The 25,393-nt window shown below is 35.9% G+C and overlaps 1 protein-coding gene across 1 annotated transcript in view; it reads left to right on the top strand.

Moving 5' to 3' along the window:
• POF1B (POF1B actin binding protein) overlaps positions 1–25,393 on the top strand; it is an 87,529-nt gene that overhangs the window by 31,151 nt on the left and 30,985 nt on the right. The window contains exons 5-6 of the mRNA XM_020902159.2: positions 4,889–4,990; positions 9,941–10,123. Of these exons, the coding sequence (XP_020757818.2) occupies positions 4,889–4,990; positions 9,941–10,123 (285 nt within the window). The remainder of the gene's footprint in view (positions 1–4,888; positions 4,991–9,940; positions 10,124–25,393) is intronic.

Genomic DNA, 25,393 nt, shown 5'->3' with positions numbered 1-25,393 from the left:
AAAAGAGGCATATATTATTACATAATGAGTGGAAGGAGCAGAAACTTAGATTTTGAAGTGGGGCAGAAAATGGAGGAATTTCACTGGATATGTTGCAAGAAGGGGGACTCCTTCCAGGGCCTGAAACTGGGCTCTTGTCTAACACTTGGAAATAAATTGTCCGAGGAGACACATGTGCTGACAAAGCAAGAGATTTTATGGGGAAAGGGCACCCAGGTGGAGAGCAGGAGAACCCAAGAGAACAGCTCTGCCATGTGACTCACAGTCTCGGGTTTTATGGTGATGGGATTAGTTTCCTGGTTGCTTTAGCCCATCATTCTAACTCAGAGTCCTTCCTGGTGGTGCAGCTAAGATGGATGCCAGTGAGAAGGATTCTGGGAGTTGGTCGAACATGTGTTGTCTTCTATTGACCTTTCCCAAACTCTTCCAGTTGGTGGTGGCTTATTAGTTACATGTTCCTTACCAGGACCTCCTGTCTTAAAACAGCTCATGCAAATGGTTACTATGGTGCTTGGCCAGGGTGGGCAGTTTCAGTCAGTGTGCTTCCCCTAACAGATAGATTGTCTTGGTTTTCTCAGAGAGTATAAGGAGAATGAAGGAACAGGAACATGGGGCACTAAGGAAAAGAAAATTATTTGTAACCAAAGTTACAGAGAACTTAGTGAATGCAAGTATGACCATGAATGTTGGAGAGCCTTTTAAAATTGGGCAACTTTGTACTGAGCCACATCAGCAAATCTTTTTTTAAAATGTTCTCCAGCAAGGTTTCATGGCCTGGGAACAGTAAAGTAGATGCTGGAGATTATGTACTTTGTTAGATGTGAGAACTATTCTCAGAGGTTCTAAAAGTAACAATTAAATTATAAGATCAGCCATCTTTGAAAACACCTGTTAATTTTTCAGATGGATTTGGCACCAATTCAAGTGTACAGGTAGAAAAAAAATAAGCTGCCAAAACAGTAAAACTCATCTGTTAGAAATCCAAGACTTTTGATTAATTTTGCTGACCTGTCTTATGCAAAGTGATTTATTCATATTAATATTTGGTTTTTCTGATAGATTGGGACTTCCCAGGTGGCTCAGTGGTAAAGAATCTATCTGCTTGCCAATGCAGGAGCCGCAGGAGATGCAGATTAGATCCCTGGGTCAGCAAGATTCCCTGGAGGAGGAAGTGGCAACCACTCCAGTATCACTGCTGGGATAAATCCCATGGTCAGAAGAGACTGGCAGGCTACAGTCCATGGGATCACAGAGTCGGAAATGACTGAGCACGCATGCACATACTGTGATTGATTTGGTGAAAATATAGTTTCATAAATTTAGAAGTTTTTCTTTCAGTAGGTCATTTAAAATAAGTGCCCTCACAGTTTAGGGAGACTCAACACTGCTAGCACCCAAGTCATTTGTCTTCTTAAAAAATAATAATGGCTCAGCTTTCAGAGTAAATTTTAGTTCACAGAGAAGAAAATTTATACTTTTGCTAAATTTTCCCCCTTTTAGTAGATGCTTATATCCTTAAGATAGAAGTTCATATCATCCCATTTCATCTAATCATCTGTTCATTCACTATAGGTTATTCAAGATGGATAAAGTCCCTACCCTCAACAAGCTTACTTTTGTCTATTTTTAAACTTGATATCCTAGAAAAGTTCTATCATGATTATCATGTTATTTTAAAATTCAGTATTTTAAATATTACTGTATTAATCAAAACCAATGCTATTTGTACTTTGCAATGACAGATTAAAGGTAATTTAGCATACATTATTTCATTTAGCAAAAAGTATCCTGCATTACTATCCCTATGAAAAAGGGACTGAGCCTCAGAGAAGGTAACTGACTTACCTAAGTTTCCACACTATGTAGGTAATAGAGGCAGAACTGAATACATGTTTTATTAGTCCAAAATTTTTTCTATTATACTTTGAGAGTGAAAGTGTGAAAGTGTTAGTCACTTAGTCACGTCCAACTCTTTGCGAAAAGAGCCTGCCAGGCTTCTTTGTCCATGGAATTCTCCAGGCAAAAATACTGGTGTGGGTTGCCATTCCCTTCTCCAGGGGATCTTCCCAACCCAGGGATTGAACCCAGGTCTCCTGCATTGTAGGCAGATTCTTTACCATCTGAGCTACCAGGGATATTTTCCCTAATTTTAGTAATCAAATCCAATAGATTTGTAGTAGTTCAAATCCAAGCTACTTTGTAATTCTTACCTGTTGACCTCCCTGAAGCATTTATACTTTCACTCACCTTATTGCTTCTTGAAAATTTCTCTTGTTTTGACTATATGGCATTTTTCACTTATGATTCTCATACTCCTGAAGATCTGTCTAGTTCTGTCCTTGATATTATTTTGCCTTCTCAGCAATTGCATGGTTTTAACCACCACTTCTACGCATATGATTCTGAAATCTAGAATAGTAGTCATGAAATCCCCACCCAGTTTCAGACGTGTGTTTTCAACTGTGTGCTGTAAAAAAGTCTTTTTACTAGTTATTTGCAGTAAGTTAATGTGTGTTTGGGCTTCCCCTGTGGCTCAGAGGTAAAGAATTTGCCTACAATGCAGGAAACACAGGTTTGATCCCTGAGTTGGGAAGATCCCCTGGAAGAGGGCATGCATGGCAACCCACTCTAATATTCTTACCTGGAGAATTGGACACGACTGAAATGGCTTATCACGCACACACGTATGAGGATACAAACGTGAATCAGACCTAGATTCTTACCTGGGGCACATAAAACTCCATGTGTCTCCACTTTTACTGTTTTTTTTTTTTTTTTTTTGAGACTGTTGGCCATATAGTAGATTCCTCAGGTACAAGATCTCGGAGTCATGGTTGAAAACTAATGTACTTAATTATGTAGGATAATTTTCTTACTGGTTTCCTTACCTGTATTCTTTCCATTTACCAATTACTCTTTCTAAAGTGGGCTTATGTTCAAATCACAGCCCTGTTTAAAAGCATTCAAAGGTATCTCACTGTTTGCAGAACCGTGTTCCATCTGCCAAGTATATCCCCTACATACAAATTTACACTTTTCAAACCTTGGTGTCTTGACTTACTTTATTGTCTTCATTTCAAATACCATTTTCTTTCATCTCCTTATATTCAAAGCTCACCTAAACCTTCTCTCAAATTCTACCTGATCCAAGTAGCCACCCTGAATACTACCAGATGTAACTTGATTTTTCTTCTCCTGAATTCCATCCCATATTATTTCTCTGTACTTTTTATTGTCACTTGTCTCTTTTTATCTTGCATTATAAATATTTGTGTTCACATATTATCTAGACCAGGGATTAGCAAACTTTTCCTATAAGAGGCCATATAGTATGTATTCCAGGCTTTGTTGCCCATATAGGGTCTTGGTCTTCTTTCTTTTTATTCATAGTTGTTTAAAATAGAAATACCATTTTTAGCTTGCATGTATGCATTCTAAGTTGCTTCTGTTGTGTCTGACTCTTTGCGCCTGCCAGGCTCCATGGGAATCTCTAGGCAAGAATGCTGGAGTGGGTTGTCATTTTCTTCTCCAGGGGATATCCCCGACCCAGAGATCAAATCTGGGTCTCCTGCATTGCAGGCAGATTCTTTACCATCTGAGCCACCAGGGAAGCCCATTACAAATATAGGCTGCTGGCTATAGTTTGAACCCTGATCAATATTCAATGCTCCTAGTAATAATCTAACTTTGAGTCATTCCTTAGAATACTTAGCAAAGTATATTGTGCATAGTAAGCTCTGAAACATGTGTTACATGAATGTAAACATGTGTTATGTGTATCACCAAAGAGGTATTTTTTTTTTTTTTTACAAAAACAAACACAAAATAGTTCCTAGGGGAATTTAAAAAAATATATCCATTTTTAGATTTAATAATTCATTAATTAGCCAAAATGAATCACTTATATGTTTGTTTTACCAAAGTATCTCAGAAACATTTAGTTAGCGCACTCTTTATTCAAACTTGAATACAAGAAATATATATTTTGGGTTCAAGAGTACCTTGCCTTCTCAACAACCAAAACAACTAGTATTTTAGTTCAATTGTTCTAAAAATGTTTTAAATAGCTGACTACAAAAATGCTATCATATTTTGTTGATTTGGAAATGGTCCTAAACACACTAACTGGTAATAGGTTTAGCCAATCCCCTTCTATACTGTTCCTCTGTATTACAAAAAAAAAAAATGAATGCAATTTTTGGTTTGTAACAAAATAACTCCCCCCCCCCATATAAGTGAAAAGTCATGAAAACCCAAAAGAAAAGAGAGGAGTACAGTACACATTACAATTATTTTGAACTCCTGGTCTGATTCTTATTAGCCCTTCCCTGGTTTCTTTCAGATCTTGGACATGTCACCAGCCTTTATTTCATTGCCTGACATATTGTAATCATAAGAAAGAATTGTACACTACACTTCATTTCAAAGGGACCCAGGTTGAATTCCAAAAAGAATCTTTAATATAGGCTCAGTGGTGCCAAATTATGTGTATTTTGCATTTCTCCAATGATAGTTTCACATCGAAAGAAACTTTCCAGTAAACCCAGTTTAGATGTGGTTGACCTCATGCCTGTCTACCTCTATAGGAAACATTATATTTTGCCTTAGGAACAAAAAAAAAGTCTTTCCCACCCCTTTCCAATTTCCCCCAAACACTGTTAGTCCTAGTAAAATGTAGTGGGAGATACAGATTATTCTGTTTGAGAAAATATATTATTTTTATTTTTGCTTCCTTATATTTCTCAGAACCTTATTGGGATGTCATTTCCTTTTCTCCTAACATCTGCCACTACCTCGGTGTTTATTGGAGAATGCATATTTGCTTAAGTTCAGTTTCCTCCATAAAGCTAACTTGCAAAGCAAAATGCAACTTTTACTGTCTTTGTAGGAACCTCTGTCGCCATTCCTAAGAGGAGGCCATTTCTTTCCAGGAAATAATGTTATTTATGAAAAAACCATAAGAAAAGTAGAGAAGCTAAATACGGATCAGGTATGTGAAATTTGTTTTAAGGTTTATTTTATAAGTGTATACTTTTGAATTAAATATTTTAATAGAGTTAAATGACATTCAGTTTTCAAGTGCCAGGTGAGACCACTGTGAGTCATAATAATACTTCTTTATATTTACAGCCCTTCCTATCATCCTTAACAATTTTATTTTCGTTTCTTCATTTGAAGTATTGTTGTACCCATTTTACTGAAAGAGAAACTGAAATGAAGACATGCTCGGTCATGGAGAAAATTAATGATAGAATTTGAACTTAATATAGATATCTCAGTGTTTTATACATTTCTTTTAAGCTAGACTTACAAAAATAATAATTTAAAACATTGTAATTTTTTCTTAATTACTATTAAATGAATTTCTAAATTAACACTATGAACAGATGGGCAAAATACTATATACTGTAAAAGATCTAGAAAATGAAAACTTGAAGTCAGGTTTTTGAAATCCCATTAAGCTTAACTGAGACCAAGTACAGAGTACAAAACTACAGCAGGGTGATGGTAACTCTGTGGCATTTAGAACTCCGCCCTCCTTGTGTCCTTCCATCCTTCAAACGGAGTTGTTACTGAAACCAGTATATGTTTCACATTGACCTGCTCAATGGGTACAAGCATGGTCAAGCCATACAAAGCCTGGGATTTATCTCTTGAACTAGGTTAGTGCAATAGCTTCTTAGGCCTTTGGTAGCAAAGTACTACAATCTGAGTGACTTGAAACAACAGAAATTTATTGTCTCACAGTTCTAGAGGCCAGAACTATGAAATAACCATATTGGAAGGGCCATGCCTCCTCTAAAACCTCTATGGAAGGAATTCTTCCCTTCCTATCTCCTAGTTTCTGGTGGCCTCAGGCTTGTAAATGCATAATTTTAATTCACCATTTTCACATAGCATCTTCCCTGTGTGTCTTCGTGGTCTTTCCTCTGTGCATGTTTGTCTCTGTGTTCAAATTTACCCTTTTCATGAGGACACCAGTCATGCTTGGTTAGGACTTATTCTAATAACCTCATTTTAACTTGATTACCTCTGTAAAGACCCTGTTTCCAAGTAAGTTCACATTCTGAAGTACTGGGAGTACATAAATGATTAAGTTAGGACTTAAACGATTTTTTTAGGGGAGGCACAATTCAACCCATAACAGGTAGTAAATATTATCAAACGAATTTTGATCACAGAATCATTTTTTCTCATATACAAATGAAACATTAAAACATACTAAATTCTCCTTTTTCATTTTTCTTGGCATGAGAACATATCTTGTTTTTATTAGTATTTATGGGCAGCTGTTACCCAGTTCATTGGAACTAATATATTATTTACTCATTTGATACCTAGTAATAATGAAATAGAGTAAGCTCTCAGAATCATAAACATCCAAATCTTTAAGATCCTGGTCTGCGTCGAAAATTGGATATACTCTGAAGGATTTAGTATAGTACATATTAAACACATATTTTCCAGTTTCTGTACATTATGATACAAAATAGAAAAATTTCATGAAATGTCAGTTTTTCAAAAGACACTTTCTTTTAAGCTACTAGGTTATAACATCTGTCCTTTATCTAACTGAACTCCCCAAACAGTAAGCCTGACAATTCTAAATAGTAAGGAATTTTTGAGATACATCATTGCACACTGCTTCCAACTTCTTGTTTCAAAGAGAATAAACAGCTTTTCTAAATCTTGGCCCTAGAAAAAATATTGAATATCCTGTACATTATTATTGCTACATATCTGGAACAATTAAAGATGTTTTCAATGAACATTGCTGCTAGTTACTATAATAGCAATAGTTAAATTACTATTAACTTGACTATTTACTTTTATATGTCCACTATTCTTATTAATGATTTAAATGATTTGGGAGTTTTGGAACTGCCATAGGAGACCGCCTAAGGTAAAATGAACCATGCATATGAAAATACAACTGCTCTGACCTAGCTTAGTTTCCTCAGTGACAGAAACATAATGGGATGAGTTGGATAAAACTAGAGTCTGGATGAACCTGCTTAATGCCATCATGAAGTGAAGTGAAAGTCACTCAGTCATGTTCGACTCTTGCCACCCCATGAACTATACAGTCCATGGAATTCTCCAGGCCAGAATACTGGAGTGGGTAGCCTTTCCCTTCTCCAGGGGATCTTCCCAACCCAGGGATCTAACACAGTTCTCCCACATTGCAGGCAAATTCTTTACCAGCTGAGCCACAAGGGAAGCCCAAAAATACTGGAGTGGGTAGCCTATCCCTTCTCCAGCAGATCTTCCTGAGTCTTCTGCATTGCAGGCAATTCTTTACCAACTGAGCTCTCAGGGAAGCCAATGTCATCATGAGACTAATTAAAAAAAAATGTCATCATGAGACTACTTCAAATATGACTAGCTTTTAGGAGATGGAACCTGTCCAAAAAAGAGGTCTTTATAGTAGAAGGATGGTAAAGTAATGCCAGTGGCAAGATAATTATCCAATTTACATGGATCAAACCTGGGTCTCCTGCATTGCAGGCAGATTCTTTACCATCAGAGCCACAAGGGAAGTCTATAAATTGTACTCTGTGTATGTTTTTCTTATGCAAAGATGAGAAATATATTATAAGATATATGGTAAATCGTAAATGTTTGAACTTTTATACATTAAAAACTCAGCTTGTGGTATGTTGCAAAAGTATGAGAAATATGAATATCTTGCTTTGGAAAAATAATTTTAGCAGTCAGGTATGAGGACTGAAAACTGAAAACCTGCTAAGACTTCAGTGGTACCAGTTAGTAGTTCACAGGCCAAATAAGTTCAGGAAAACCACAAGACATCTCAGATGGAGAGACTGTAAGCATTCCATTCAAGATTCAACTGATACATTAATAAGGAAAGATGGTTGAGAAATGGGTTTTGTTTTCTTTATTTTCGTTTCAAAGTTTTTCCTCATCTGTGTTTTAAAGGACACATTTTTTTTCCCCAGGAGGAATTTTATTTCAGTATGTACTAGCTCCTCACTGGGTGAAAGTTTTCTCCAACTATCACCCTGACTTTTCCTAATCTAGTGTATGAAGGTATTTTGCAACATAAAAGAACAAAATTTTAATACCAAAAATTTGTACAAAAACTAGATAATACAGTCAGACTTCTAAACTGTAGAGATATTACTTAGTGCTAGTATATTTGTAAAGAAGATTCTATTTGAAAACAGCTTGGAGAAAATGATTCTATGAACTGATTCTGTGACCTTTATTTATATGTTTAACAAGGCAGTTCCTACTTGTAAAATGTGTTTCTTAATACATATTTTTTTCCAAAATATTTTTATATACATGAAAAGATATTTGTATACATGATAAAAATTTCAAAGCATAAAAATATAAAAGAGTGAAAAAGAGTGCAAAAAGAGAAAATATATAGGGTGCAAAAAATCTTCTCTGTCCTGATCCTCTTTTCCCTCAGTTCCTCTTCCCAGAAGTAGTCATTCTTAAAGTGTTTTTGTTCCATGCATGTATTTAAACGCAGTTGTACATGTTTGTAAATATACATGTATGTACATTAAAAATATTATACACAAGTAGTATACTGTATTCATTCTTATGCATCTTGCTTCTTCAATTAATACAGTTTGAAAATTGTTTCATATAAAAATTTTTAAAATTTGAAGTGCCTTACTTCATTAACATAGGTCACCTTTCCACAGTCAAAAGGAAATAGAGCATTGAATTTATACTCTCAAAGTTAATTGTATGTGCATGAATGTAGCATTATGATTCAAGCAGAGTATTTTTTCTTTTGGTGAAAGTTTTTTGAAAACTGGATTCCAAGTATCTGTTTCCAAAATAGAATAGAACAAAATAATATAGAAAATTCAAACATATCTGAAATCTCCAAAACTGAAATAACCAGATATCTTTTCTTATTCTGTACTCAACACTTATCAGAAACAAAATCACAGTAAATAAGCAAACAGATAACAAAGATTTAATTTAAAAACAAGTTCCAAAATACTTTGAAGACAGTGCAAATTCAGTCTAATGGTCTAAACGAACTCTGAGCATGAAGTCATAAGTTCCAGACCCAATTTTGCCATTAATTATATCATCATAAGTAAGTTATCCTACCTCTCTTGACCTCACGGTTATTTTTTTTTTGCCTGCAAAATTAATGGGGTGGTTGATGATTAAGTTGATGATGATGATGATAATGATAAAATTTGAGAATGATAATAGTAAATGTTAATTCCCACGTACTTTATACTCGGCACTTTGCAAACATTAGTTAATTTACTCCTCACAGCAACCCAATGAGGTACATACTATCTCCCCTTTTACATACAAGGGAACTGAGGCTTATAAAATTGCGTATATGGTTTCTCAAGATCACAGAGTTAATGGTAGAATCAGAGTTAGAATCTCTGTTTTCTGGATCTGAAGGTTCAGTTACTGTTTTCCAATCTTTTTTCTTAATTTATGCTTGATTTTCATAAGCATAAGTACTTCATTTGCCCCCACTGTGATTCTATTATGCTTCTGACATTGAAAGTCACTACAATATATTATTTTCTAATTTATATCCATCAATATCTTCAGTATTATAGTATTATTATGCAATTAGATCCTGAAGTGCCTATTGAATCATCAAAGAAATATCAATTGAAATTGATATTCATTATACTTTTAGTGTTAAGTGTAACTGGAATATTAACTTAATCAGAACATGCAATTCCCTGACCAACTTAGGTAAGTATTTGGATCGTCACAGCCACCTGATCAAATGAAAATAGAGTTCAGTACAACTTTTTTCCAATGGAACAATTGGAAAACTAATATATCACTTATTAAAACTATAAATCTTAGGGCTTAAATGATCTTGTGAAAGAACACACTCAATTTTTTTAACGGATTTTCTTTTATTAATAATTTTTATTCTAAGTATTTTTGTCTTGTTTATGTATTTTAGGAATGCTATCCTCAGGTTCAGTGCCATCATCACATTGTTCAACAGCCCCAGATCATCCACTCTCCACACTGTGAACAATCCCATTCTAGTCAGAAAATCCAAACCATCACAGGAAGTGATTCAGTTTCTACAAACACTGGAATTGAACTGTGCCATGGTGGCTCAAACCATACACATGAGCAGGTAAGATTAATGGACTGATTCTTTGAAAAACTGAAATAATCTCTTAAACCCTTCTCACACTTCTGTATAGATACCCACATTAAATTTTCATCAAAATATTGAGGGGTTATACCATGGGGATTTGTGTTTTATTATGGCATTTTTAAAATAAAATTTTCCATCTCTTCTCAGAACACAAAATAATTCAGGTATATTAATACATTAAATCTATGAGGGAAGTTAGGAACTGATAAATGAATACCTAATTTCTAGCTGAATGGGCCCAACAGTTATACAACATGAAATATTTCATTGAGATATGATATTTAAGTGAACAATGAATTAGAATTGATATTTCTAAGATGATTGTAATGGTCACATTTCACAAGTTAGTAACTTATGTTTTGTTTGCAAATTTGGTATATGAACTCAGGTTATAATAGACATACATTTTATTGTGTGTTTCATCAACAAGACAGAAACTAAAACTTAGTTGCTAAGAAGAAATCTGTTGGGATGCAACCATCAGTGACTAATTTATGTTCTGAATACTTTGGAACCTTGTAAACATCTGTTATACAGGTGTTAATGGAAAAAAAGATGGTCTTGAACCTTGGGAAAACTAGCAATAATAACTGGAACTATGGGGAATAAATCATCATTTGTATTTTTTCATATTTTTTCACAGTAAAAAATAGCTTGTTCAACTGACCTCTCTCATAGGCAACTCATAGGCAACTGAAAGACAAAATAAAAAGAATAAGAAAAAATAAAGGACCCTGCCCATATAAGAATATGATTGTTTTATATTAAATATGCATGAGGTTATTTCTAAAGACTGAAACTTTGAGATATGCACTTTGGTAATATTGGTAAAAGCAAAAAAAAGAACCAGGAAGAATTTAAAACATTTTTTTTTTCCAACTGATAAAGCCTAAAATTATCTTTTTCCTGAATATCATATCATGTATGGAAATACTGGATTTAGAATTACTCTAACATGGTCCAGATGTTGTTGAATTTCTTAAATGGGTCAGTAATGACAATTAGAAAGACATTTTTTTAGGTTAATTATTTGAAATTTTCATTTTTGTAGGTCAAAGTTCATCAGTTCAATATGTTACTTTGCTTTGCTTCTGTTTCCTCATCATAAGATTCATCATCCATTTCTTACAGGATTATTGTAAGAATAAATCATGTCTTATATGTTAGGCACTTAACCATTGTTGAGTGCTGACAGTAAGTACTTAACAAATGGTAATTACTAGTTTATAGTAATAATTATTATTTGTAAGCATTAAATCTTCACACCAGGTACTATGAAAGATATAAACATCAGTAAGACATTGCCACATTTCTCTTAGGTGCTTATTGTCTAATAGGGGAAAGTGGCAAACACATAAAGTATACAAAGCAAAGTATGTCTGTTATAAAAGGAAAATGCAATGAGCTTTGGGAATAGAAGAAATTAATTTCAGCTTGAAGATGTAGGAAAGCTTTGTTGAGGAGGAAGAGATTGACCTGTGTATTGAAGAGTGAATAGAATTTCCATATGTGATATGGTGGTGTATGGCATGGACATCCTAATAACAGGTAGTAACATGAAAAAAGTCATATATTTTGGAAAGTACATTTTGGGTTTCAGGAATAGTGGTTTGGTTTGTATGACAAAGGAGACATGGGATGAAGAGAACTAGAGTGTAAGATTAAAATGATATATTAAGTCCAGATCATGAGGCCATTGCCATGGCACAATCTTAGTTTCTTGACCAAGGATTGAAACTGGGCCTTCAGCTGTGAAAACATGGAATCATAATCACTGGACAACCAGAGAATTTCTGAAGGTTAAGTTTAAAATTTTGAACTTTATTTGGCAGGCAATGGAGAATGATTGAAGTTTATTAAGTAGGAAAATATTGATAGGTATGATTAGATTAATTCTAGAAGCTTTGTGCAAGATAGATTGAAATATTGATTAGTTTTCTTTTCACAGTGATCAGAATGAAGAAGATATCATTATTGCCTTTATTGTTGAGAAGAAAACTGAGGTTCACAGAAGTTGTTACTTGCAAAGGCTTTGCATAGCTAGCATGTGGTAGAGCCAGGATTCATACATAGTTAGCCTGACTCCAGAGCTTGCTGAGAATTCCTTCTGGAAGTTGAGTCAGCAGTGTGGAGAGTCTTTGGTCAATAATGTAAACATGAGTAGGCCAATGGATTAAGAGTCTGCCACTGGAGAGGCTTTGATGTTATAACAGAAAGTGGACTAGCTTCAGGGTAGGAAGATCTGAATTCAAGTCCCAGCTATGTCCTTTTCAAGCTGTGGGTTCTTAATAAATATTAAATCTCTCAGAAATATCCTCATCCATAAAATTCTGTTATACCTCACAGAATTGATGTAAAGACTAAATGAAAATATGTTTGATGTGCTTCATAAAGCCTACAACATGAAAAATACCACAAAGAAGGATTTGCAGAAAGATTATTAAAAGATATTTCAGCAAAGTGTAAAACTTGTTTTTGTTTTTAATTAATTAATTTATTTTAATTGAAGGATAATTGCTTTATGGATTATGATCTTTTGCCATACAAAGTTTAAAACTTAAGCTAAGATAACGACAGTAGGAATGAAGTGAGGGACTATTATCAGAGATGGGAACAATATCACAGGATTAAGCATCTTATCCAAAGGCAATGGTAATGCTATGATATACTTTTTTTAGCTTAGTGCAAATAATGATATATTTGACCAAAGCAGATATTGTCTGTTTAGAAAATGGGCAGAGTTAGGTAACTAATATATTACTTTCTATTTTATTATTCATCCTTCAGTCTGATATTTGGATTTAGCTCTGGTAAAGGCTGGAGGCTTTTCATTATACAGAGTGAAGTAAGCCAGAAAGATAAAGACCATTACAGTATACTAACACATATATATGGAATTTAGAAAGATTGTATACTATTTTTTTTTCTGGTTTTTCAGTATTTTATGTGGATAAAGTTGAAGTGCCACTGAAAACAGAATAGCCCTGGGAAGCTTAGAGCTGGTAATTTTCACCTATCTGGATTATATAGAATTGGCTCCATTTCTGGTCAAAGTGAGGATGGGGTAACCTGATTATGCAGATCCCATGGGCAAAGCAGGGCAGAAAATAAGTTGTCTCACCTTTGGTGTTTACACGTTAGTCTTTCACATGAGTGAAAGTCTTTGAAGAGTAATACAGCAGATGTCAGTTAGGCTATTTTTTTTTATACTAAAGATTGACCCATTTTTAGTTTGTGTTTAGAGTTAAATTGCAATTCAGAGGTCAAGGAACACAGACTTTAAATACAATTATTTGAGTTTATAAAACCTGATTCTGCTGAGCTGCGTGATCCTAGGTAATTGATTTTAACTGGACTGAACATCAGTTTCCATGTCTATAAACAGGGAGAATCACACTTAATGTGCAGTGTATCTACAATAGAATTAAATGAGATAAAATATGTAAAGTATCCAGCTTAGTGCCAAACATATAGTAGATGCTCAAATAAATGTTTGAATCTTTACCCCTCCCTCCTCAAACTCAGGCCTCAAATCCTTCAAAGCATCAAAATAGGAAATTGGTTCCCATTGTAATAGTTTTCAGTTCAGTTGTGTCTGACTCTTTGCAACCCCATGGACTGCAGCATGCCAGGCCTCCCTGTCCATCACCAACTCCCAGAGTTTACTCAAACTCATATCCATTGAGTCGGTGATGCCATCCAAGTATCTCATCTTCTGTCATTCCCTTCTCCTCCCACCTTCAGTCTTTCCCAGCATCAGGGTCTTTTCAAGTGAGTCAGCTCTTTGCATCAAGTGGCCAAAATACTGGAGCTTCAGCTTCAGCATCAGCCCTTACAATGAATGAATATTCAGGACTGATTTCCTTTTGGATGGATTGGTTGGATCTCTGGCTGGCTGTCCAAGGGACTCTCAAGAGTCTTCTCCAACATCACAGTTCAAAAGCATCAATTTTTTGGCTCTCAGCTTTCTTTATAGTCCAACTCTCACATCCATACGTGACTACTGGAAAAGCCATAGTTTTAACTAAACAGACCTTTGTTGGCAAAGTAATGTTTCTGCTTTTTATTACACTGTCTATTTTTTTTTCCATTTATTTTTATTAGTTGGAGGCTAATTACTTTACACTGTCTAGGTTTGTCATACTTTTCTTCCAAGGAGCAAGTGTCTTTTAAATTCATGGCTGCAGTCACTATTTGCAGTGATTTTGGAGCCCAAAAATATAAAGTCTCTCACTGTTTCCATTGTTTCCCCATCTATTTGCCATGGCTAAATCCCCTTTAAAGTGTCTTCCAAGAAGCATTAAAATACTTTTAAAAATCAGGTGTCCAAAAACCTGGCTTCAAAATATTTCAAATAAAACTAATTTTTGTATGATTTCCATGGTTCTCCTTAGAAACATCATTTTGGTTTCAAATTCAGGGCATCACTGATCACATTTCCTTTCTCGAGGACATTAAGAATAACGTGCCGAGATCATTTTCCTGCCATTAGCAAGGAACAGATAATCCCACATATGTTAGTGACAGGAAAAAGCTCAGCTGAACTCATTTTAGAAGTTGTCATACAGGTGATGTTTAAGGAAAGATTCAAATAATTATATATATTGCATACAAAACTCTTTTGCACTTGACTTGAGACTTCCAAGGAAACTTTTAGAGTCATGGGAAGATGTAAAGGGAAGAGTCTTGCTCACTTAGTGCTATTGCCAAAGGAAAATTCTCCAACCTCTGATGTCTTTCTTCCATCATTTAAAAATTTAATTTTTGTCAACATCAGGACTGCACAGATTTTAGTGTCAGGTACTCTCTTTTTAATTTATTTTTTAATTGGAGGAAAATTACTTAACAATGTTATGTTGGTTTCTGCCATAATTATATCCCCCTCCCACCTTGAGCCTCCCTCCCCTACCCCCATCCCACCCTTCTAGGTCATCACAGAGACGCCTGGCTGGGCTTCCTGTGTGAAACAGCAATTTCTTACCAGCTATCTGTTTTACACATGGTAGTGTATATATGTTTATGCTACTTTCTCAATTCATCCCACTCTCTCTCCTGTTTCTGACAAGTGTCCAGGAAGCTTGTTACAATATTTATTTAACATAAGTCATTCACTAATGATGGAAACTGGGCTGCTTAGCTCAATAACGGAGAAGGCAATGGCAACCCACTCCAGTACTCTTGCCTGAAAAATCCCATGGACGGAGGAGCCTGGTGGGCTGCATTCCAAAGGGTCGCTAAGAGTCGGACACGACTGAGCGACTTCACTTTCCCTTTTCACTTTCATGCATTGGAGAAGGAAATGGCAACCCACTCCAGTGTTCTTGCCTGGAGAATCCCAGGGACGGGGGAGCCTGGTGGGCTGCCGTCTATGGGGTCGCACAGAGTCGGACACGACTGAAGCGATTTAGCAGCAGCAGCAGCAGCAGCTCAATAAACTCAGCAGTTCTACCTGTTCCCTCACTCAGTCACATGTGGTTCCAGTCCTTCTCCATCTTTATTGCCTTCATTTCATTATTGAAAATGAGCGTCTTTTGTGCAAAATTCTCTTCACTGCTATCCTTTCCCCAAATTTAACTGGTGTCTGTTTTGGACTCATTTTTTTTCTCCAACACCACCCTTGTCTGTCTCCTGTTACCTCTTGCTTTCGTGCCCTTTTGAACTCTTGTTCTGTGACAAACAAAAATTGTTACTTTTTAAAAAATTTTTATCAAAGCAATGCATATAGATAGCTTAAAAGTTCAAATAGTATTAAATGGCATAAAACAAACAGCAAATTTCCTGTCCCAACTCTTTCCATGCCTGCCTGATCCCCAAAGAACTATTTTCAACTCCTAGCTTTTTTCCTTCTGGTGTTTACCTTCATATAGCTAAGTAGTATGAATATACCTATGCTGTTATTTTTTAATTTATCAGTATTGTATACTATCTGTTGGTAATTCTGATACATAAGGATTTAGTTCTATAAATCCCCCCTCTACCTGTTTATATCCCTTTCATCATCTCAATATAGTTAAATCCCCATTTGGGGGACTAAATCATTATTCAATGTTTATATTATTCTATTATTGCTTATGAAAAAATCACTTACTGCTGAGCCAATTTGTGTACTATTTTGCTGTTTTTATTAGTACAACTATTATTTGCTGGTGTTAATAATTCCCTAAGTTTTTTCATTTGTTTGGTTTTCTATGTATCTATTGCTAATTCTTTTCTCAGTACAATTCTATACAGCTAAGTGATCGACCGTTTCCTCTCTTTAAAACCCTGCAATCCATATACACCACTCCTCTTTGCTCATATTATCACTACTATTGATCTTCTAGTCACTCTTTCCATCCTTCAACAGTTTCACTGGCAGGCTTACAGGCTTCTTCCCACTTTTGCCCAACCTCTGCCCTGGAATCATCTGTGAGAACTTCACCACCATGAAAGATCACCATATGACCTTTCCCATGCTCTGCCTTCATGGTTCTTCATCACTGTTAATTTCTTCATTTCTACTACATCTTCAACTCTCATAGACTTTGGCCACTCCTTGAACCTCCTCATCACCTGAAACTGTTTCATCTGGAATTCTGAATGTCTCATCACTTTCTTGCATCTCCTACTCCCCAATTCTCATTGAACCTTACCCTTAGCACCCTCAGTTCCAAACCAGGCTGGTGTCCCTTGTCAGCTGATTCAACAATGCTCTTGCTAAAAAACCTTGAAATTGTTGTTGCCTTCTCTGATTAATCCTCACTTCACTGATCACTTTGGATAAACTGCCATCCACTTTCTTTGCCCCTAGATTTTGACTGCTTCACTAGTTAAAGTTCACAAACTAGGACAATTTAATCTCATATATATTGTGTCTATCTTGCTGGACTCCTTCTGTTGCTAGGCAGTCCTTTTAGTTAATTCTAATTGTTTTGCCACCATGGTCCTCAATATCTAATCCTTACTTTTCCCACCCTCTTCATACTCCAGGTCCCACTGCTATTCTCTTACTCTCTGCAGGTGGCCTTGCCTTCTACTGAGAATGGGCAGTGGAAGTAAGATTTTATTGTGCACCAGAATCAGTTGGCAGGCCTGTTTAAATAAAGATTGGTGAGACCTGATAATTTGCATTTCCAAGTTCAATAGTTATCCAAAGTTTACTTGGTCCAGGTACCACGATTTGAGTTCACTATGTGAACTCCTTCAACACTCTACTTCATTAAAAAATTTCTCTTTACTTGGAGCAAACTTTTGATTCTTTGGATCTTTAAGAATTAAGAGTCTAACTTCATCTTCAAGGTGACTCCCTTAGCAACCCTACCAATCTATTGATTTATGATCTCACTCTTTGTTCCCTTCATCTACAAGAACCCTGAAGCTGGAAGGCATACTCACTGCTGCCATTTCCTCATTACTCACACATTCTTTAACGCTTTGCAAACCAGATTTTAGTTTCAGCATTCTCCTGAAACTGCTTTTATTGACCTCTAAGTTGCAAATTTCACTTTCTTTTTTGGTTTCATTTTCATCGTACTCCAATTTGATTATAAGTGACTCTGTTGATCCATTGTATTCTTGATATTCTTTCTTCTCATTATACTATACTGCTGCTTCTAATTCTCAGACTCTTCTTCCTTCTTTCATCAGATCTTCCCCAGAAACCCATCCTTGGCCTTCTTCTCCTTTCTCTACCTCCTCTCCCTTGACTATATGGTATAATATCTTGACTTCTATGACTTCATGATCACCTTTACATGGACAACTCTCAAAATTTCCCTCCTAAGCTCTAATCCATAATTTCTTTATTTATTTGTTTTTGGTGCTGGATCTTCATTGCTGTGCTTGGGCTTTCTCTAGTTGTGGCAAGAGAGGGCCACTCTAGTTGTGGTGTTCAGGCTTCTCATTGCAGTGGTTTCTTTTGTTGGGGAGCACAGGCTCTAGAGTATGTGAGCTTCAGTAGTTGTGCCACATGGACTCAGTAGTTGTAGCTTGTGGGCTTAGTTGCCCCAAAGCATGTAGGATCTTCTCTAATTAGGGATCAAACTGGTGTCCCCTGCATTGCAAGGCAGATTCTTAATCACTGGACCACCAGGGAAGTTACTCTAATCCATTATTTTTACTAATTGATCTCTCTAATTGGCTGTCCCACAGTCATCTCCAATTAACCACATATAGCTTTTCATTTTATTTCCTCTATTAATATCTTCAGTGCTCTAATTACAAGACTTAAAATTTACTTTCCCTCTCCTTTGCCACCTCACATCTAATCAGTTGTCAAGATTCTTCCTACCTAAAATCACTCTTACATAGCTGAAGTTGTGTTTCCTTTGTATAACTCTTTTACCATTTGATCTGTTTTATAGCTCTTTTCAACTGGTCAATCTGTTATATACATTAAAGCTATTTAGATACATATCTTAGCTCTTCTAAAAGACCATAAGGACCTTGAGAGAGGAGGAGACAGTATCTTATGTCTTTTTTACAGTAGCACTTAAAACTGTACCTTAAAACAGTACTTAGTAAGTTCTCAATGAATGTGCACTGAATGAATGAAAGCGTCATGCCACTGAGACCTTTTAAGTACTTCCTGTGTCTGTCTTGTGGGTATAGCTTTTAGCGTTTGGGTTAAGGAAGAAGTTTAGAATGTAAGATAAATTACATTGAAGCAGTTACTTCATATACGTAGTGAGTTCCTCCACTGACTCTGCTTACATAATGAAGAAGTGGTTCTATTCCTTGAATAAATTACATACTAAGGAATGGCAGAATAGAGAAATGACAGAGAGGTGGAGAAGAGAAAAAGTAGCAACAAAGATGGTTCCAAGAAGTTATGCATTAAAAATACATATTCATTTAAAATTAATTTCTTTGAAATATGTATCTCCCATTTCATTGCAAGAAGAATTTAGAGTGACTTAAAAGAACAAATAAGCTGTAATAGATCAGAAAAAAAAATATCAGGAACAATATAAATATAATGGAACAATAACTCCAGAAAGAAAAGAGCACACAGAAATGCAGCCCGCAGAGTTCCATGCCATTAGTAAAAGTGGGCTAAAAACTTGGCTCTGAGATTTCTGGAAACTACAGGGAGGGAAAAAAAAGAAAAACATGATTAGTGACAAAATCCCCATTGTTTACAAGAAAAAGTTTAATAAATTTTCAGTAGTCACTTGTATCATAGGAAAATATATTTTGTTTTACACTCAAAATAATTTAAGCTGTTACAAATGTTACAAATTCAATCACTGGTATTCATTGTAAATGACAATCCAAACCACCCACTTTATTTTAGTTGGTTAGGAGTGAAAGAATTATCTTATTTCATTTAAAAAAAATGCCCAACCTATACATATACACCAAAAGGGGGGCAAGGACAACATTGACTTGCTTTCAATAAAGTTATTTTCAGTTGCTTTGTTAAAGCACCTCTTTCAACTAGTGTTTTTCCATCTATTATAGTTAATATTTAGCCCCAATGGCATATTTTATGACAACTTCCTCATGCAACAAATGTTTACTGAGCCTCTACTATGCTCAGTTGCTATGATAGGAGCTGGAATTAAATAAAGATATTTAAACTGAGTCTCTACTCTCTGGTAGCTGAGAGTTTGTAGATAATTCATAACCATCTCCTGCTCCTTTTTTATAATCATTATTCAAATAGCCAATTGTCCATATGTGTTAGGTTAAATAAATACATTATCTTTATGATGATTTTTACATGAGAGTTTAATAATTTACTCATCCCCCCTAAAGCAATACCTCCAGCAATTTTACAAAATAGGTAGCAAATTGCCTGCATTTTACAGTTGAGGAAACTGAGGTTCAGAGACATTAAGCAATACACACACTTAACCTACAACTAGGAAATGGGAGCTCCACTTTGGGCTCAAATTTCCATTCTTTTTTCATTGCAGCACTTTGCTGCCTAGGGTTCTCATAGAAAATTAAATTAAGTCTTTATTTCAAGTACAGGATTGTTGTTATGAGTCAAGACTTCATTTTAGAGTTGTGATTGTTGTATAGTACATTCAATTCAGTGATAACATTTATTGAAAATCTTCTGTGTACCAGATACTATAAATGCAACCATTCTTTACTAAAATATCTATGGAGATTAAAATAGCACTAAGGATTTTCAGGACCTAAAATCCTGACACTTTTTTCCTGCTAGGATTTCATCTTATGGTACAAAATAGGAAGAGACCAATTACTATTTTCTTTTTTGCCTTGTTAGCCATATGGCATTGTACATAAAATGAATTTCACTTCACAGTTTCAGTCTGACAACTATTAAATGTCTCAAAGCAAAGCAAAATTAATGAAGTGGTAACCTTATTTATCTACAAGTGTCACCATATCATTATAAGGTTTGCAGGATAGTAATGTATACATTGTACACTTTTCTTAATAGTGATGTTTTCTGTTGCCACATAGCAAAAAGTTACTACGAAAGAGGGTCTAAGCACAGAAGACCTTGCTAACATATCAATGACCTTTTAGAGGGTTAGGCAATCATGTATAATTGCTTTTATATAATATGGCATTTTAAGGGCTTTTGAATCTGCTAAGCAACCATTCTAAATACCTGAATGGGTTTGATTCAGTTCATACCTGAATGGTTTAATCGTTTCCCCTACTTTCTTCAATTTAAGTCTGAATTGGGCAATAAGGAGTTCATGGTCTGTGCCACAGTCAGCTCCTGGTCTTGTTTTTGCTGACTGTATAGAGCTTCTTCATCTTTGGCTGAAAAAATATAATCGATCTGATTTCGGTATTGACCATCTGGTCCATGTGTAGAGTCTTGTCTTGTGTTGTTGGAAGAGGGTGTTTGCTATGACTAGTGTGTTCTCTTGGCAAAACTGCTAGCCTTTGCCCTGTTTCATTCTGTATTCCAAGGCCAAATTTGCCTATTACTCCAGGTATTTCTTGACTTCCTACTTTTGCATTCCAATTGACATTTTTTTGGGTATTCTAGGTCTTGTAGGTCTTCATTGGGGCATAAACTTGGATTACTGTGACATTGAATGGTTTGCCTTGGAAATGAACAGAGATCATTCTGTCATTTTTAAGATTGCATCCAAGTACTGCATTTTGGACTCTTTTGTTGATTATGATGGCTACTGCATTTCTTCTAAAGGATTCTTGCCCACAGTAGTAGATATAATGGTCATTTGAGTTAAATTAATCCATTCTAGTCCATTTTAGTTCACTGATTCTTAAAGTGTTGATGTTCACTCTTGCCATCTCCTGTTTGACCACTTCCAATTTGCCTTGATTCATGGACCTAACGTTCCAGGTTGTTATGCAATATTGCTCTTTACAGCATTAGACTTTACTTCCAACATCAGTCACATCCATAGTTGGGTGTCGTTTTTGCTTTGGTTCCATCTCTTCATTCTTTCTGGATTTATTTCTCCACTATCTCCAGTAGCATATTGGGCACCTACTGACCTGGGGAGTTCATCTTTCAGTGTCCTATCTTTTTGCCTTTTCATACTATTCATGGGATTCTCAAGGCAAGAATGCTGAAGTGGTTTGCCATTCCCTTCTCCAGTGGGCCACGTTTTGTCAGAACTCTCCACCATGAGCCATCCATCTTGGGTGGCCCTACATGGCATGGAAAGGCTGGCACTTGTGCTGTCTGGTCTGTACCATTTCCTCCGGCAAATTATGGGGATTCTTCTCAGAACGCCAACCCTTTCTCTCTTCCCTGCACTTAAAAACCAAGTGTGGGATGCTGCCTCTGAAGTTCGACCCATCTGGGCCATTAGTAGGGAGAGGTGTCTACTTTTCCTCATCACACCACTTCAAGGTTGGAATGGTATCCATTCCTTCCCTGCCTGAGGATGCCCTCTATGGGGGCCACTTCTGGTATAGTTCTGCCCTCTGCTTGGTGCGGGAGTGACTGTGAGGGGATATCCCACGTCCAAGGGCAGAGAAGACCCAACAAGATGGTAGGTGCTAGAGCAGTGCCTCTTGTTGAAAGTGAAAGAGAAGAGTGAAAAAGTTGGCTTAAAACTCAACATTAAGAAAACTAAGACCGTGGCATCTGGTCCCATTACTTCATGGCAAATAGATGGGGAAACAGTGGAAACAGTGGCAGACTTTAGTTTTGGGGGCTCCAAAATCACTGCAGATGGTGACTGCAGCCATGAAATTAAAAGATGCTTGGTACTTAGAAGAAAAGTTCTGACCAACCTAGACAGCATATAAAAAGCAGAGACATTACTTTTGCCAACAAAGGTCCATCTAGTCAAAGCTATGATTTTTCCAAGGTCGTGTATGCATGTGAGTGTTGAACTATAAAGAAAGCTGAGTGCTGAAGAATTGATGCTTTTGAACTGTGGTGTTGGAGTAGACTCTTGAGAGTCCTTTGGACTGCAAGGAGATCCAACCAGTCCATCCTAAAGAAAGCCATTCCTGAATAGTCATTGGAAGGACTGATGTTGAAGCTAAAACTCCAATACTTTGACCACCTCATGTGAAGAGCTGACTCATTTGAAAAGACCCTGATGTTGGGAAAGATTGAGGGCAGGAGGAGAAGGGGACTACAGAGGATGAGCATCACCGACTCAATGGACATGAGTTTGAGTAAACTCTGGGAGTTGGTGATGGACAGGGAGGCCTGGCATGCTGCAGTCCATGGGGTCGCAGAGAGTAGGACACAACTGAGGGACTGAACTGAACTGAACCATTCTTAATAGTTGAAAAATGCATACATTTAAGCCAGCTACTTAGTGGGGATAAATTTAATTAAGCCAATACCCTCTGCTGCTAGATTACTACTTCACTATGATTTGTGCATTGATCACAAACTCTCTAGTCCTGAACAGCATTCTCAGATATGTGTGGCACTAAGCTTGAAGGGGGCCAGGAAAGAAAATATAGATAGTTCAGCTGAAATCTGCAACTATTGTGTGTCAACTATCTGTAGGACTCTATAATTACTACCACTGAATATTGTAAATATGGTTGATCAAAAGAATAATCTTTGAATATCAAAGTTTATATAATGTAGATGCTAGCAGAAGAATTCCATTCCTGGAATCTCATAGACAACAAATAAAAGATAAAATCCCAGATTGGAAATAGGACAAGAATTTCCAAGGCAGTAGTGAGATGAAGCCTATGGTTTTCCTTTACAAGGTACTTCCTTTCTACAGTTTTCTGAAAAATGACTACTAATTTGTCACTGGTTTCACACTTAAACATTATTGCCTTGCCTTGGGTTTGCGGCAGTAATTCTAATCAGAGGCTTTTACTAGCAATCAGAAACAAGGAGTTGGATGGCTTGTTCATTATTATGGCCAAATTGTGATCTGATTAAAGGTATTTGATGGATGCATGCTAAAGAATCTTTAATAATTTTTTTTTGTGTGTGAAATATCACATTTTGTGTATCTGGGGATAATTATTCTTCAGCACAGTTTGTATTCCTCCCTTGTTTATATATGAAAGTCTAAAGCTATTATCTTAGATTGACATTCAAGATAGCTCTAATTCTTCAGGCAGAAGAGTTGATGTGAGGTACTTTTATCTCAAGTATCTTATCAACTCAGTATTGTCCCAGAGAGAAAACCTCCATCCATTAGAGTTACCATTATTCTGACTGAAAACATTCCTGTTTCATTGGGAGGCTCTCCATCGTGGCTTTTTCAAGCCAACAAAAACATGGTTATAAGCCAACTCTAAAATAAATGGCAAAACAAGCAGTTCCAATAAAACTAACATTTACCAACCTGTGATTTAGTAATGAAAATATTGCTACCTGGTACATCATAGTTTTTGGTTGGGAAATTTCATTTTATTAAGCATAGTCCCATCAAAAACTTAACAGCAGATGAGAATATGCCTTCTGTCTATCCTCTCCTCCATACTTTTGAACCCAACTGGGTTTTGGTTTTTACTATGTTACTTAAAAGTTATCATAATTTGTGTACTGTATAAAACTAAGGAGGAATATATACACAAAGGAGTAAAATTTTTATTCCTGCTTTTCTACCCTGACAAAAAAACCATTTTTGTTTTGTCAAAAGAACCATTCTACAATTTTAATGCTCTCACTTTTTCTCAAGCTGATTAAAATTTATTACCTGAACTTGAGTCATATTTTTTCATAGTTTCACAATAAGAAAATCATACTCTTGACTGTTTCAATGCTTAGCCCAGCTAACCTCCAGAATAATGCAATTAGGGACAGTGTAATTCTCAGGTTGCTGAGAACACAAACACAAGAGGTCTTCTGGAGAGGCAATACTGTGTAGTGGTTACAAGAGAACATTACCTCATTTAATTTTATGTCAAGTTCATAGCACAATGCCTGGCACATAGTAAGATCTAAATAAATATTAGTTATTATTATCATTTCTGAAGATAAAATCACCTACTTTTGGCAACTTTTAACACTGCTTTTTAATCTATGAACACAGACATGATGTTGATGTAAATCATTCTGTGTCCTGGACCCTGTGATTCTTTATTTGGGTGTCATACTGAAATCATATGAGCAAAAGTTTTAGTAATGGTACTAATTACTAATGTGGGCAAAGAATTCTATACCCAACATGTTTACTAGTATACAAGGTAATGATAAGAGAATATTTGAGTAAAAATAAAAAGGAAATAAATACTTTAAGATAACTTGAAATATAAAATCACTGTTAAAATAAAATGGAAAGGAAAAAAGCTCCAAGGTTTTCACAGCATTATTAGGTCATTATAATCGGCTAGGAGAGAAAAAATAGGTAAAATACTAGGTGTATCAAATTAATTTGCAGATTTTAACAAGGAGCTTAGTACTTGAATATTCTTGGCTAAAGAAATTGAATATTCTTGGCTAAAGAAATACCCTTTTCTACTTGGGAATGTTAATGGGTTTGGGAGGGACACAGAGAGGTAAGGCAAGAAGGTGTTATCTCACTAGCTAGTTATAGCAATGAAATAACCTGAGGATCAGTGAAATGACACTGACACGACAGCTAGATTTTCCTTTTATCCAGTTAACTTTGATCTTTAAAATCATATTTGAAATTGTGTTTTTAGGCCACTCCCAGTTTGATGAATATATAGATGAGCCATAAGGGAGAATGCATGAATAAAACATGAAATCAAAAGTTAACAATTATTTTGAATAAAAACTTGCCTAACTTTGACCCTTACTTCCTGAGAGGGGTCTGTCACTGAAGAACTCACTGCCAAGATTTGGAAATCTAGGTAGACCTCAAAAGTCTGTCTCCAACTCTTACTACAAGTTCAATTTGG

This window comes from Odocoileus virginianus, chromosome X (genome assembly GCF_023699985.2).
Source record: "Odocoileus virginianus isolate 20LAN1187 ecotype Illinois chromosome X, Ovbor_1.2, whole genome shotgun sequence".
In the NCBI taxonomy this organism is placed as follows: Eukaryota; Metazoa; Chordata; class Mammalia; order Artiodactyla; family Cervidae; genus Odocoileus; species Odocoileus virginianus.
This window is presented reverse-complemented; position numbering and strand designations above follow the sequence as displayed.